Source organism: Callorhinus ursinus, unplaced genomic scaffold (genome assembly GCF_003265705.2).
Source record: "Callorhinus ursinus isolate GAN/ISIS: 27379988/994484 unplaced genomic scaffold, GSC_fseal_2.0 scaffold7, whole genome shotgun sequence".
Classification (NCBI taxonomy): Eukaryota; Metazoa; Chordata; class Mammalia; order Carnivora; family Otariidae; genus Callorhinus; species Callorhinus ursinus.
In genome coordinates this window covers 54621000-54635544 of record NW_027397069.1, presented here as the reverse complement: position 1 = coordinate 54635544, position 14545 = coordinate 54621000, and the positions used below count along the sequence as shown (strand labels likewise).

The 14545-nt window shown below is 36.5% G+C and overlaps 1 protein-coding gene across 1 annotated transcript in view; it reads left to right on the top strand.

The window, feature by feature from the left end:
- KPNA3 (karyopherin subunit alpha 3) overlaps positions 1 to 14545 on the top strand; it is a 96452-nt gene that overhangs the window by 72247 nt on the left and 9660 nt on the right. The window contains exons 9-11 of the mRNA XM_025874944.2: positions 180 to 349; positions 1672 to 1716; positions 13602 to 13733. Coding sequence (XP_025730729.1) covers positions 180 to 349; positions 1672 to 1716; positions 13602 to 13733 — 347 coding nt within the window. The remainder of the gene's footprint in view (positions 1 to 179; positions 350 to 1671; positions 1717 to 13601; positions 13734 to 14545) is intronic.

The window sequence follows — 14545 nt, the reverse complement described above, 5'->3', positions numbered from 1 at the left end:
TTGGTAGGTTAAATTTGTGTTCTCCAAATCAAAATATGGAGAAACAGCAACACTTGATGCCCTTGACTAATGGTGAGGAAACATAGAACATCAGTGTCCCAACATGAGCCATTGCATACATTTCAGACTTTCTCATCCTGAATGTAATTTTTTTTTAAATACAATTTTCATTTCTGTAGGTGATGGTCCTCAATGTAGAGATTATGTCATATCACTGGGAGTTGTCAAACCTCTTCTGTCCTTCATCAATCCCTCCATTCCCATCACCTTCCTTCGGAACGTCACATGGGTCATTGTCAATCTCTGCAGGAATAAGGACCCCCCACCGCCTATGGAGACAGTTCAGGAGGTAAATGAAGAATTGCAAAGCCCAGATGGTATATTTTCCCTATGTTTATGCTTTCGATTTTCATTCAGGGAATGAAATAATGCATATACTTATTTCATTGCAAGTATGAGATTTTTTTAATAACATATCATATTTAATTTTTGACTCCTGTGAAATGAAAGTTGAGTATCTTATGGCACCTGACGAAATGTTAGTCCACCCTAATTCTTATTTTTTAATGACTATTTTCATAACAAAAACAACTTTCAAAAAGAAAAATGCAAAAGGAGAAAACCAAATCTCAGAGATTTTATTACTACATTGCATTGTTGGTTTATTACTAAAAAAATAAGGGATTGCTACAGATAAAACTAGTGTACTTATATGCAAATGTTCTTGAATGAATTTACATTAAGTCCAATTGAAATTTCTTTAGATTTCTAACAAAATCAGTGTTTAAATGTGTGACATACTTTGTGTTAAATCTGCTAATTAAAACAAAATAAAAACTTCTCTGTTTACATTTAAGTTGTAAATGGATCTGAGTATTTTAAGTTTTTAAAACTTTTATGCAACTTTAATCACTTGACAATGTCAAAAAATGTTAACTATGAAACTTTATAATTGACATCTTTCACCAGCTTCTGGGTTTTGCTGTTATGGAAAGGGTACTTAGTGTGATCCCCCCAACCCCAATTCCTCCATCCCAGATTTAAAAAAAAAGATAATAAGGCCTGAATTCAGCAAACTGTATATTTTGTACTGGTTGTAATTTTCTTGAGTAAATCTGAAGTCAGAAAATTTAATTTGACTGAAGTAACTAAATAAAATCTTATCTTACTCTCTAAGCAGGTAAGTGAGATGACATTTTTAAGAATAGCTTTTTTTACGGGCACCTCGCTGTCTCTGTTGATAGAGCATGTGGCTCTTGATCTTTGGGTTTCAGGTTTGAGCCCCATATTGAGTATATAGATTACTTAAAAATAAAATCTTTACCAAAAAAGAAAAAAAAAAAAACAAGAGCTTTTTTTAAGCTAGCTGTACTGTATAGTTGCATCTTCATTCTTTCCACTTGACATTCTATGTAATAAAGTTACTGAAAACAGCTGTTTTTCCTTTAAGGTGCATTAATCTCTGCCAGATTTATTTGGATATTGGACATCTGAACTGTTCAGATTGAATTAAAATCAGATTTTCATTTTCCTAATAGAGATTCATACAAATTTAACGTCTTTTCTTGCTCTGCAAGTAGTACTTACTGCTTTTTGTATCACAGTTATTCATTTTTACAAAAACATATTCATCAACTCTGGTGTTACTTATTGTTTATCTTTTTTCCTCAGATTTTGCCAGCATTATGTGTCCTTATATATCATACGGACATAAATGTAAGTAAAGTAGAATCTTAGATTTGGGATTTTGCTCTTGATGGAACTGAAAGGGTTATTTTTTAGACTTTTGTAAGTGTCAGCATATATTTTATTAACTTGTGAAGCTTCCACAATGTATATCTTTTTCAGAAATAGGATTAAGGTTTTATTAACTTTATATCTTAAATCATCTAGATAGCAAAAATACTGACTTCCAAAAAAAAATACTGACTTCAGAGAAATTTCACATATGTAGTTATTTATCTGTGTCATTCATATTATTTTAAGTATCATATTTATAAAGTGGTAAAAACTTTATAAAGTACCTTCATATTTCTTTAAACTTCATTAGTCGGTTAAGCGTCCAACTCTTCGGCTAAGGTAATGATCTCAGGGTCATGGGCTTGAGCCCTCAATTGGGCTCTGCACTGGGCTCCATGCTTGGCACTGAGTCTGCTTGTCCCTCTCCCTCCCCCCTCTTGCTCTGTCTCTCTCTCTCAAGTAAATAAATAAAATCTTTAAAAAAATAAATCTTATTTGATTCTTATAATAGGATAGATATTATGCCACCATTTTATAGAATAAGAAACTGGGCCTCAGGGAAAGATTAAGTGATTTATCCAAGGTTGCAGAGCTTATAAGAATCAAAGTTGATGTTGGGGCGCCTGGGTGGCTCAGTCGTTAAGGCGTCTGCCTTCGGCTCAGTCATGATCCCAGGGTCCTGGGATCGAGCCCCACATTGGACTTCCTGCTTGGCAGGAAGCCTGCTTCTCCCTCTCCCACTCCCCCTGCTTGTGTTTCCCTCTCTCGCTATGTCTCTCTCTGTCAAATAAATAAATAAAATCTTAAAAAAAAAAAAAAAGAATCAGAGTTGATGTTCAAAACAGAGATCTTCTAAAAAAACAAAAACAAAGAAAAACTGAGATCTTCTGATGGCAGATCTTGTGTGCTTTCAATGAAACCACACTGCCTCCCAGGACAACCTTTGGAGGTATAGTATTGAAGAATATCAAGTATAGTTTTAAATGCAAAGGCATTTTCAGATGATTTGGTCATTACGTGAGCTTTAGTTAAGAATTTACTATATATATTTACTATATATATAATATATATATTACTATATATATAATTACTATATATATATATATACTATATATATACTATATATAAATATATATATATTTACTATATATATATATATATATAAGAATTTACTATATACAGATTTTTTTATTAGGTAATCTGAAAACTCCTCTTAATGTAGCAAAGCAAAATGTTACTCTTCCATGGAGTAAAATAATGAATAAATTTCAGTGAATCTAAAATTGATTCTAGTGTTCATCTAGCATTGATTTGGCTTCTCTTGTTCCAGCTAAGATCTTTCTGATTTGCTGTATGTTTGTGTTTTTTATAATCCTGTCTTTGTTTACATACATATATAATACAAATGTATGTATGTTTGCCAGAATTAGGTGTGTGATTTATCATTGGGATGAAGAAAATACATCTTTGCTAATATTGAACCACATTTCTCTAGTTCATTTTAGAACTTTAAACTCTGGGAAGGAATCTTTTTGCATCCGAAGTAACTTGTCATTTGTGACATATTAGCCTGAAATGTCATGAAAATTAAGTGAAACTTGTTTAGCCATTTACTATCTTATCTTCAAAATGAATATAAAAGTGACAAAGTGACTTATTAGTAAAAGTAAAAAAAAAATAACTATCTTAACAGCAAGAAAGAGTAAAATTATATCAAAAAAATGTATTTGTTGCTAAATTTAATTCTAAGCATTCCAACAGCTAAGATTAAAGGGAAGATAAACAGAATATCTGATATTGCCATCAAGACAAAACCCAGGACATTATGGAATTGATTACAACCAAATGAAATCTTCCACCATCTGTTGATGATGTTTATTTGAATTTCAACTTTGTATTTGTATTAAAATGGCAAAGTACTGAGTTACAGGTATATTTGTCAAGTTTAACAAATACTCATGGATTATTAACCACTTAAGCCAGAATTGTGCTGTGAATTGTAGGCTCAAAGATAAAGAAGACAGAGAGACCCTGCCTTCTAAGACCTTTACATTAGTAGCAGGTAAAAAGAGTTGAAAGGAATGAACTTTTATTGATGACTTGCTATGCTGAACCTATTTCTGTAATATTCTTTTACCTTACTACGCCCTTATGTGGTAAGTTTTATTCTCCTATTTTATAGATAAGGAGTTTAAAATTCAATAAAGTAAAATAACCTAAGGGCCTATGTGATAAATAAGAGCTGTAGCTGAGACTTGAAGCTATGTCCCAATGCCTATGCTTTTTTTTTATACCATGATCACATAAGTACAGAACATGGTGTCAAAACAAAACAAAAGTGAAATAGAGGAATGACCAAGTTGCTAATTACGAGAGCACATGTTCTCTCTGGCAGCCAGAAAGCTTCACTGAGAAAGTAACATTTAAAACAAGTATCATGTGGAGAAAGATGGTGGTAGAAGTGGCAACAGAGGTAACAAAGATGATTATTTTAATAGCTAACATTTATTAAGGGTTGAAAATGTGCCAGGCATTATTTCAAGCACTTTTCATATGTTAACTCATTTATTCCTTATGAAAATGGGATTGGTACCACCATTATCTCCCTCTTACAAATGTGGTAAAAGAGGCAGATAATTAAGTAATCTGTCTAATGTCATACAGCTGGGACAAGTAGTACTTTGTCAAGTTGAAAAGTCATTTCAGGTATATGAGGAAAGATATTAAAGACTCAGGAGCATACTTAGAGGGTTTGGAGAATACAGGTAGTTAATAACCCAACACATTTGCTGGGGAGTTAAGTTGCAGGGTTTTGAATCCTGTGTTAAGCAGTTTTGGCTTTATCTTGTGATCAGTGCAGAGTCATTGAAGATTTTTAAATAGAGGAGTGATGTGCTCATATCTGTTATGGTCCAGTAACTTAGAAGAGGTATGCAGGGTTTGGAATGGGGAAGGTATGAATGTAAGTAGGCTTATTTTGCTATCATAATTGACTTAAAGAAGTTGATAAAGGTCTGAATTAGAAACAGTAATGGTTAAGAGAGGAAAAGTTTGGATATTAAGAGATAAAATAGTAGAACTTCAAGAGGAAAGGATCAAATTGAAGGAAAAATAAAAATTACTTTGGCTTCTAATTGAGCAGTCCACATAATAATTCCATACCATCAGAAGGAGTAAAGCAAAAAGATGAGACTGGTAGAGAAAGATTATGAGTCTCTTGTAGGGCAGACATATTGATTCTGACTTACTTGTTGTTCCTCCATAGCAATATTCTAAGAAGGAAAACACAATACAGACTTATTTATCAGTATTTAAGGGATTCATGAAAATATGGGAAAGGGGCTAAAAGTTGAATTCTAAGAAATGCTCTGCATTTGAGCAGTGACATCAAGGGAGGAAGGGCCAGCAAAGCAGTTGTTAAAACTAGAGAGGTGGAAGAATAAGTTATAAAAACAAAGAGTAGGGCGGGTGCCTGGGTGGCTCATTTGGTTAAGCAGCTGCCTTCGGCTCAGGTCATGATCCCAGGGTCCTGGGATCAAGTCCCACGTCAGGCTCCCTGCTCAGTGGAGAGCCTGCTTCTCCCTCTCCCTCTGCCTGCCTCTCTGCCTACTTGTGCTCTCTCTCTCTCTGTCAAATAAATAAATAAAATCTTTAAAAAAAAAAAAAAGTAGGGAAAAATACGGCAGAAATTCAGTTTCTGAATCATACAGCATCTTATATACCATCTTAAGAGCTATATATCCTTTTTATGTAGCTGATAGTGAACCAAAGAATAATGGTCTAATTGATGATTCATACCATTAAGTGGAGTGTAGTTTTTAGGGGAAAGTGGAGTTGGAACGACAAATTGGTGGTGATTTTGTAGTGTGGATGAGAGAAAATTAGCACCAGTACTAGAGCTTAGATATCAGGAAGACAAGAGAAGACTCTAAAAATGTTTCAGTGATAAATTTGCTGGGTTTAATATCGGTGGTAAGAAAAGAGGAAGTCATACCCATCTTTCTAATTTGGGTTTTAAGGTGTAGGACACAACGGAAAACAAGAATAGCAGCAGGCAGAGGAATGAAACAGCCAGAGTGACTTAATTTATGAGACAGTGACTAGTGAGAATGTTGGAGAAGCTGGGTTGGGTTGTGGAGATAATTAGTTGGTTTATGGATTGCAATATGCCTATGTGACATTAGAAGAAAAACTAAATTATTAACCCTTAGGATTAGAGAAAAAATCTGGACTGATTGAGGTCAATCTGTGTTTATTGCTTTCTAGTTAATTGTGCTTCTTAAAGTTAATTTGCAGTTGCAGTAGTTCTGTAGCATTTCGTTTTCCTGCCCTTTTCAAAGTTGTACATCCATGGCTTAACATGCCCAGACAATTTTGAGTGTTACCTAACATTTGATATCTAGCTTATTGTATTGCTGGTGCAAATGAAATTAATCAGTTGTAGTAGATTGGTTATGTGTGGAGACTTGATTGTTAGTGACACTTGATAAGCGTGTCAGTGATCCCTGAGACCACCCTCAGGTTCATTGAACTGCTAGAAAGAGAGAGAAGCTGTTACACTCATGCTTATAGTTTATTACAGCAAAAGGATACAGATTCATTTAGGAAAAACTTAGTTTTTTCCTTTCTGTGTAGGGAAAATCCCAATCCTTCCCAGCTATGTGTTTATCTTCTGTATGTCTTCTTTACTACTCACACAGACTACTTCACTTCTGACACTTCTGGTTGCCAGATGTATAGGGTTTTCCCCACAACAAAAGGCAAGTCTCTGTGATACCAACTGGGTGACACAGTCTACCTGGAGAGAGTGTCTGATCCCACAGGTTAAGCATTCATTTCTCTCAGGTCCCCCACCCCAGCAGTCGCACACTTCAGACACCAGTTGCAAGCCCAGGTTGTCACCTGGCTGTAGATCGGAAGTTCCAACAGCTCGGAAGTTCCAACAACCCTGTCCTTGAGTTCAGTTAGGTTAATTTGTTAAAGTGGCTCACAGAACTCAGGGTAACACTTATATTTACCAGCTCATTAAAGGAGATGATAAAGGATATAGATGAAGAGATACAAAGAGCAAAATCCAGGAGGGCCCTAAGGGCAGGAGCTCTATCTAGGAAGCTCACAGAACCAATTTGTACTATTGGGATTTTTATGCACGTTTCCTCCTGTAGGCATGATCAGTTGTTAACTCCATTTCCAGCCCCTCTCCCCTCTCTGGATAGGGTTGAAAACTCCAAACTTCTAATCTGGGCTTGGTCTTTCTGGCAACCAGCATCCATCCAGGAGCCCACCCAGAGTCACCTCAATAGAACAAAAGATGCTCCTAGGTCTCTTATCACTTAGGAATTTATAAGAGTTTAGGAGTCCTGTGTCAGGGCAGGGTCAAAGGCAGATACTAGAACAAGAGATGTTCTTAGTGTTCTTATTGCTTGAGAAATTACAGGAGTTTTAGGAGCTCTGTGCCAGGACAGAGTGCCAGGGACAGACACCTATATATATAGATATTTATACTATTTACATGTATAAACATGTATATATTATTTCACAATATTAAAATGAACAAAGGCAAAAGGCACAGAGGGTAGAGTTTAAGAGAAACCAGGGGCAAGCTTCCAGTTCTCCTCTCCCAGTAGAGTTGTAAGGACAGTGCTTTATTTTCCCAGCAGCCATGAGTGACACATATGAACGTATCAACCCAGAACCTCCTGAACTTTGATGTGCAGGGTATTTTTGGGGGTTAGTCATAATAGGCTTGGACAGCCCCCATGACTGCCCTTACCTTCTCAGTCTCCATCCCCTTCTGGAGGTTAAACTGATACAGTGTGGCCCACAACTTCAAGCAAACTAAAAGAGATATTCACATAAAATCACATTGTTGCATAAGCTATTTGCCCAAGATCTCAGGTATACAGTGTAATCAGGCAGGATAATCCAAGAGCTCAGAGGTTATTTCAAAGGAGCTAATCAAGAGCCGGTCCTTTTCTTTGGAATGTGTAGGATGCAAGTACCCCTAGTCTTCTAAGTTACCCATTACTGCATATAGGGATTAAATATAAGTACACAGTTCTAACCTGAATCAGCTCTAGTTGTCTCTGAAGCATGTGTGAAGTTGACATTCCATAGACGTTCCATTGATATCTAATCTTCTAGGAAATGCTGTACATGTTAATAGCAGTTTTCTGTAACAGTGCCTAACAGGACATTATTTGTTAGCACATTTATTGGAGGTGACATAAATCAGTGAAGGTCTTTAAGCTGAGAATATTCTTATTGGCAGACTTTGAGTTGCTGGAGATTTTCCTTTGGTTCATATACCAGTTTTCAGAATTATTATCTCAAAATATTAACCATGTACAGTTGTCAGTCTTTTGAGTCTGTGCATATATGCCTTCTATTGTGTGTCTAGAGATCAGCTTTCTAGCGGTCTTCAAGTATCTGAAATATTAGCTGAAGTAAAAACTTTTAAAGCTTTCTAGTAGAGAAAAAACAGACATGAATAGTGAAAAAGTAGCCCAGGATTACTGAAGACTTTGTTGGCACATTATTAATCAGATGATTAACTGGAAGAAGAGTATACTCATTGACTATTAGTGGCTGTAAAAGCGAGATAGTTCAGTAGTTTAGCGTGGAAATCATGAAAAAGGGAAAACCAAGAAAAAAGAATAGTAGAGGGGGAGGGTGTAAAATAACAGAAGCAGCTTACATGGGAAAAGGCAAAAAAAGGTAAAATTATAAGCATCAGAGATAGAGCGGCTGTTAGCCTGATAATGGAGATGAGAAAAGCAAACTTTGATGAAAACAGAAGAAGCTAGAGTGGCCTGATAATCACGTGCTATGAACTTCAAAGTTTGTAGAACTTTTTTAATATGAAATTTTCAGGGGCACCTTGGTGGCTCAGTTGGTTAAGCGTCCAACTCTTGATTTTGGCTCAGGTCATGATCTCAGGGTCCTGAGATCCGAGTTTTGCATCAGGCTTTGCACTGGGTGTGGAGCCTGCTTAAGATTCTCACCCCCTCTCCCTCTGCTCTTCCTCTTGATCCTGCACATTGGTGCGCGCTCGTGTGCTCGCTCGCTCGCTCGCTCTCAAAAAATGAAATAAAAAACATTTTTAAGTAAAACGAAATTTTCAGTGAAGACCCAATTATATTACTAAACAAAATTTAAGAGAGACTAGAGGTGTCTGCAGTTTCAGGAGGCCTAGGACTTAGCTGTAGCTTACCTTCCCCTACCGGTTTTTCAGATATTGTTGTGGAGATCCCACTGAAAATTATTAACTGACCTCTGCTAAGAAACCTTAACTATTTCATTTTTTCTAGGCCTCTGAATATTAGACAAAAGTGGTCTTCTGCTAGTAGTAGGTGCCACATGATGGAGAAAAGGTTACATTTTATTTAGCAGCCTCCTGAAGTACAGGCCAAGGCAACCAGTATTGTTTTGTGAACATGGTTTATTCAAACACACTATTACGGATAGGTTTTTAGGCTATTTCCTGAATTTTGCAAATATAAATAACATAGTAAATAATCCTGTGTATTTTCATATTATTGGAGATACACCTAAGGGTGAATCCCTAGAAACAGGATTGCTAGGTCAAAGAGTGAATGCATTATAATTTTGTTATATACTGCCCAAATTGCTTGTCTTAGAGGCTATGCCATTTTGTATTCCCCAGCAGCACCATAAAGTGACTTTCTCCATAGCCTTACAAATAGAATGTGGTGTCACATTTTTAATTTTTGCCAGTCTGATAAGTAAGAAACTGTGTATCAAGTTTTAATTTGCATTTCTTTTTTTTTTTAATGAGTGACATTGGACATGATTTCATATATTTAAGGGCCATTTTCAGATCTTTGCAAATAGCCTGTTTTTCTATCGGATTTTTGTCCTTTTTCCTTAGCTTTTAAGAGTTCTTTATATATTAAGGATATTAGGTCTTTATTTGTGATACATATTTCAGGTATTTTTCTAATTTGTCTTTTGTCATCGATATATTTTGCCATGCAGACTTTTTGCTTTTTATGTAAACAAATTTATCAGTCTCTTCTTTTGTTGAATCTAAATTTGTTTCCTAAGTTAGTAGGTTTTTTATTATGTTAAGCAAATATCCATAAAATCCTATTTTGAGTGTTGACATCAAGAATGGGTGTTTAGGGGCACCTGGGTGGCTCAGTCAGTTAAGTGTCCAACTCTTGATTTCTACTTGGGTCATGATCTCAGGGTTGTGAGACTGAGGTCTGTGTCAGGCTCCCCACTGGGTATGGAGCCTGCTTAAGATTCTCTCTCCCTCTCCCCCCTGAATCCCCCCTTTAAAAAAAAAGAATGGGTGTTGAATTTTTCAGTGTCTGTGGAGATAACCATGATTTTTCTCCTTAAATCTGCTAATGTAACATATTAATGATATTTCTAAAATTGAACCATCTTTCATTTCTTTTTTTTTAAGATTTATGTATTTATTTGTGAGAGAGAGGGAGGGAGAACGTGAGCGGGGGAAGGGACAGAGGGAGAGAGAAAATCCCAAGCAGACTCCCTGTTGAGCACGGAGCCCCATGCAGGGCTTGATCTCATGACTGCAAGATCATGACCTGAGCCAAAACCAGGAGTCAGACACTCAACCAACTGAGCCACCCAGGCACCCCCCAATCTTTGCATTTCTTAAATAATTCCACTTGATCATCATACATTGTTTTCTTAGTGTGGTATGGGATCCTGTTCACTAATGTTTTAGTTAGAATTTTTACACCAGTATTCACATAAGTGATACTGGTTTGCAGTTTTACTTTCATGCTATCTTTATGAGGCATTAATGTTATGTTTTTATTGCTTTTTTTAATGTTTAGGTATTAACATTATGCTTCCTTTATTTTTTTATGCTCTAAAACAATTTATATGACATTGGGTCTGTCTGATCTTTGAAGAATGGTAGTGTTTCCCTTGGAACTTTGGGTGTTGGTACTACATGGGGTTAGTTCCTTGATGATTTTTTTATCTTTGCTATGGAAATTATCTTGCTTAAGGTGTCTCTCTCTTCTGAGGTCAGTTTTTGTAAACTGTTGTCCTGGGAAATTATTCATTTCATCTAGATTTTCAACTTTACTTCCACTTACTATTTACTATTCTTTTACTTTTAGCCTTTTTGAATTACTTAATTTTAGATGTGTCTCTTGTACATAGCATAGAACTGGCTTCTGTCTTGGGAGCCAATTTAAGAATCTTTTTCTTGTTTATAGGTGAGTTAATACTGTTCATATTGTTTGATATGTTTAGCTTCAACTCTGTCACGTTATTTTGTATAGTATTTTGAGTGTTTAATTTTCTATTTAGTGTGCTCTTTTTTTCTTAAAAGGTTCGTTTTTGTTCTAATGTTACCTTTATACTTACACCTTTTATAATGCCCTTTTCGTCTATCTGATTTTAATAATATTTTTTGACTCCTAATACCTATACAATAATTGAGGAGCTTATTCTGTTTTCTCCTTTCTCTTGCCTCATCCTCCCATTTTTGTATCTGCTTATCTTTTGCCAAATACAGGAAATTTTCTGCCATTATTTCTTTAAATATTTTTCAGCTCCACTTCTCTTGGGACTCTTGATGGCACAGTGTTAGATCTTTTGTTATTGTTCTACAACTCTCATGAAGTTTGTTTTTCCTGTTATTCAGATTGGGTGATTTGTATTGATCTATCTTTGAATTTGTGGATTTTTTTTCCCTTTTTCAATTTTACTAGTGAGTCCTTCCAGTGAGTCTTAAATTTGGGTTACTTACTTTTTCCATTTAAAATGTTCTGTTTGGTTCTTCTTTATATCTTTTGTTTCTTTGCTGAGATTTCCTATATTTATTTGTTTTAAATATATTCATAATTGTTCACTGAAGTATTTTTGATAGTTCCTTGAAAATCTTTGTCAGATAATTCTGATATCTGTGTCATCTCGGTATTGACATCTGTTGACTGTCTTTTCCCTTTTGAGTTGAGAGGTTCCTGGTTCTTGGTATGACAAGTTATTTTTCATTTGTAAGCCTGCACATTTTGGGTGTTATGCGACTCTGGTTTCTATATAAATCTTATTACCTGTTACTGCCAGACTGGGTAGTAGACAGGCTTTGCCCACACACGCAACATCTGCAGACACCCTTCAGTAGGGAGGCCTTAGTGCTGGGTGGGATGGTAGGTGGGCTCAGCTCTCAGGCATAGCTCCCTTCTGTCCTCCCATTTTTGAAGTTGCAATATTTCTATTTCTTCAGAACATATACCATTTATAAATTATTCTTCCACTCTTATCCCACATTTATTTTAGTCTGTGATCTACAATGAAATATTTCCTCAGGCATCTCTTAGTTGAATGAAGCTCATTCTCTAGTGCAGAAGGTGTCAGCATATTTTCCTGAAAAGGACAAGTAGTAAATATCATGGGCTTTTGGAACCACATGGTCTCTGTCCCAGTAATGTGAGATAGTTTTACTAGGATATGTTACTTTTAAACACTTTACTCTCTTCCCCTCTCCTCTTCTCTGAAGTCTCACGTAGGCTTGGGGCAGGAGGCCCAGACAAAAACTAGAATTTAATTTTTTCTTTTCTTACACGTAATTTGAAATTTGTAGTATTCTCTGACTCCTACTAATGCTGAGGGTGTGGGCTATATGTGTTTGTTTTTAAGATTTTATTATTTATTTATTTGAGAGAGAGAGGGCGCGCAAGCAGGGGGAAGAGGCAGAGGGAGAAGCAGACACCCCACTAAGCGGGAAGCCCAATGCAGGACTCGATCCCAGGGCTCTGAGATCATGACCTGAGCTGAGGGCAGATGCTTAACCAACTGAGCCACCCAAGCACTCCTATATGTGGTTTTATTTGCTCTTTTTATTCATCTCTTTACTTTTTGAAGGATATATAGATGGGTTTTAATTCAGGTGGCATTATTTTAAAGCAACAGAATGTCTTTAATTTGGATACCTTAGTAAGAAACATCTCCAGATTTCACATGAGATAAGATCTGTGCTTACATATAAACTCTTTGACTTTGAGTGAGTCAACAAACTTGAGTCTTTCTTTTATTATTTGCAAAATCAGATGGGTATAGGGCATGCTCTTCACTTGGAGACCTTTTTCAAGGGCTTTGCAAATAATTAGTTTTTCCCCCAAAGTTAAAATGCCAACTTATTTCTTTTAACTGTTTATTTTAATAGCCTGAAAAATTAATTATATTGCTAAACATGTTTGAAAACCACTAGTATCTTTTTGGTCTTTTCTAGCCATGAAGCAGCTGGTATATGGTCTTGTTCTGTATATAAAGTGTTTCCTTATGATTATTAGGTACTCAGTTTGTGGGGCAGAGAGAAAAACTTCTCTGCCTGTTGTTGTTTTTTTTTTTTTTTAGATTTATTTATTTATTTATTTTAGAGAGAGAGAGCGCACGGGCATGCACAAAAGCAGGGAGAGAGGCAGAAGGAAAGGGAGAGAATCTCAAGCAGGCTCAACTCCCTACTCAGCGCAGAGCCTGATGCGGGGCTCGATCTCCCCACCCTGAGATCATGACCTGAGCCAAAATCAAGAGTCGGATGCTTAACCGAAGGAGCCACCCAGGCGCCCCTTGGCCTGTTTTTAAATTCATCTCTCTGATATATAAAGGCAGAAGTTAGGGTAGAAATTGTCTCAGACTTCTGTCTCATATTTGTGAAGAATGATCTGAGGTGGGTAGGCATTGAGAAAGTTCTGTGCTGCTTAGTAGATTTATCAGGTAAGCAGATATTTTTGCCACCAAACTAAAACATAAAGTTTAATTACTTTTTATGTCACTACCCCTGAGGTATGTTAATGTATTTTAAGCATTCAAACAAATACCTAAACTGGTAATTCTTTTTTTACTTTCTGTAGATTCTTGTAGATACTGTTTGGGCTCTGTCATACCTGACAGATGGAGGTAATGAGCAGATACAGATGGTTATTGATTCAGGGGTTGTGCCATTTCTTGTGCCCCTTCTGAGCCACCAGGAAGTGAAAGTTCAAGTAAGTATCTTACTTTTCTTACTTGTATAGAATTGTGTTTACTATATAACCTGTTAACTTGAACACCAGGCTTCAGTTCTGTCTCTGTGTACATATCTTCCATATTTCTCCTCTATTTTACTGAAGCTGATTTTGTTGGTTTCCAAATCTTTATCTCACCCAGATTCTTTGCAGAGTTTCAAACTGACAATAGCCAGTTGTTGTTGAGGTCTCAGACATCTCCTCTAAGAAGGAGATGGCTTTTCTAAATGGCAATTCCATTGCCATTTTAACCAGACAAAATTAAAATGTATCGTCTTCTCCCACAAACCAGCTCCTCTTTATATATCCCCTTTCGGTAGACCACATAGGCCAAGCTTGAAACCTTGATTCCTCCTTTCATTTACCCTCCATTACAGAGTCCTGTTAATTCTTACTTTTTATAGCTTTCAAATCTGTCTGCCCGTTATGTATCTAGAGCTACTGATTTAGTTCAAGACTCTTTTTTTTCCCCTCCAAATAATTGCAGCAGCATCCTAGCTGCATTTCCTCCTCTCTCCTTTCTCCTCACTCTAATTAGGGGTGGGTGGCTGATAGATACTCATTCCACTTCTGCCAAAGTGATTGTCTAGATGGAAATACGTGCCCATTCCAGGCCTTTATTAAAATATTTCTGTGGGGGCGCCTGGGTGGCTCAGTTGGTTAAGCGACTGCCTTCGGCTCAGGTCATGATCCCGGAGTCTCGGGATCGAGTCCCGCATCAGGCTCCCTGCTCAGCAGGGAGTCTGCTTCTCCCTCTGACCCTCCCCCCTCTCATGTGCTCTCTCTCTCTC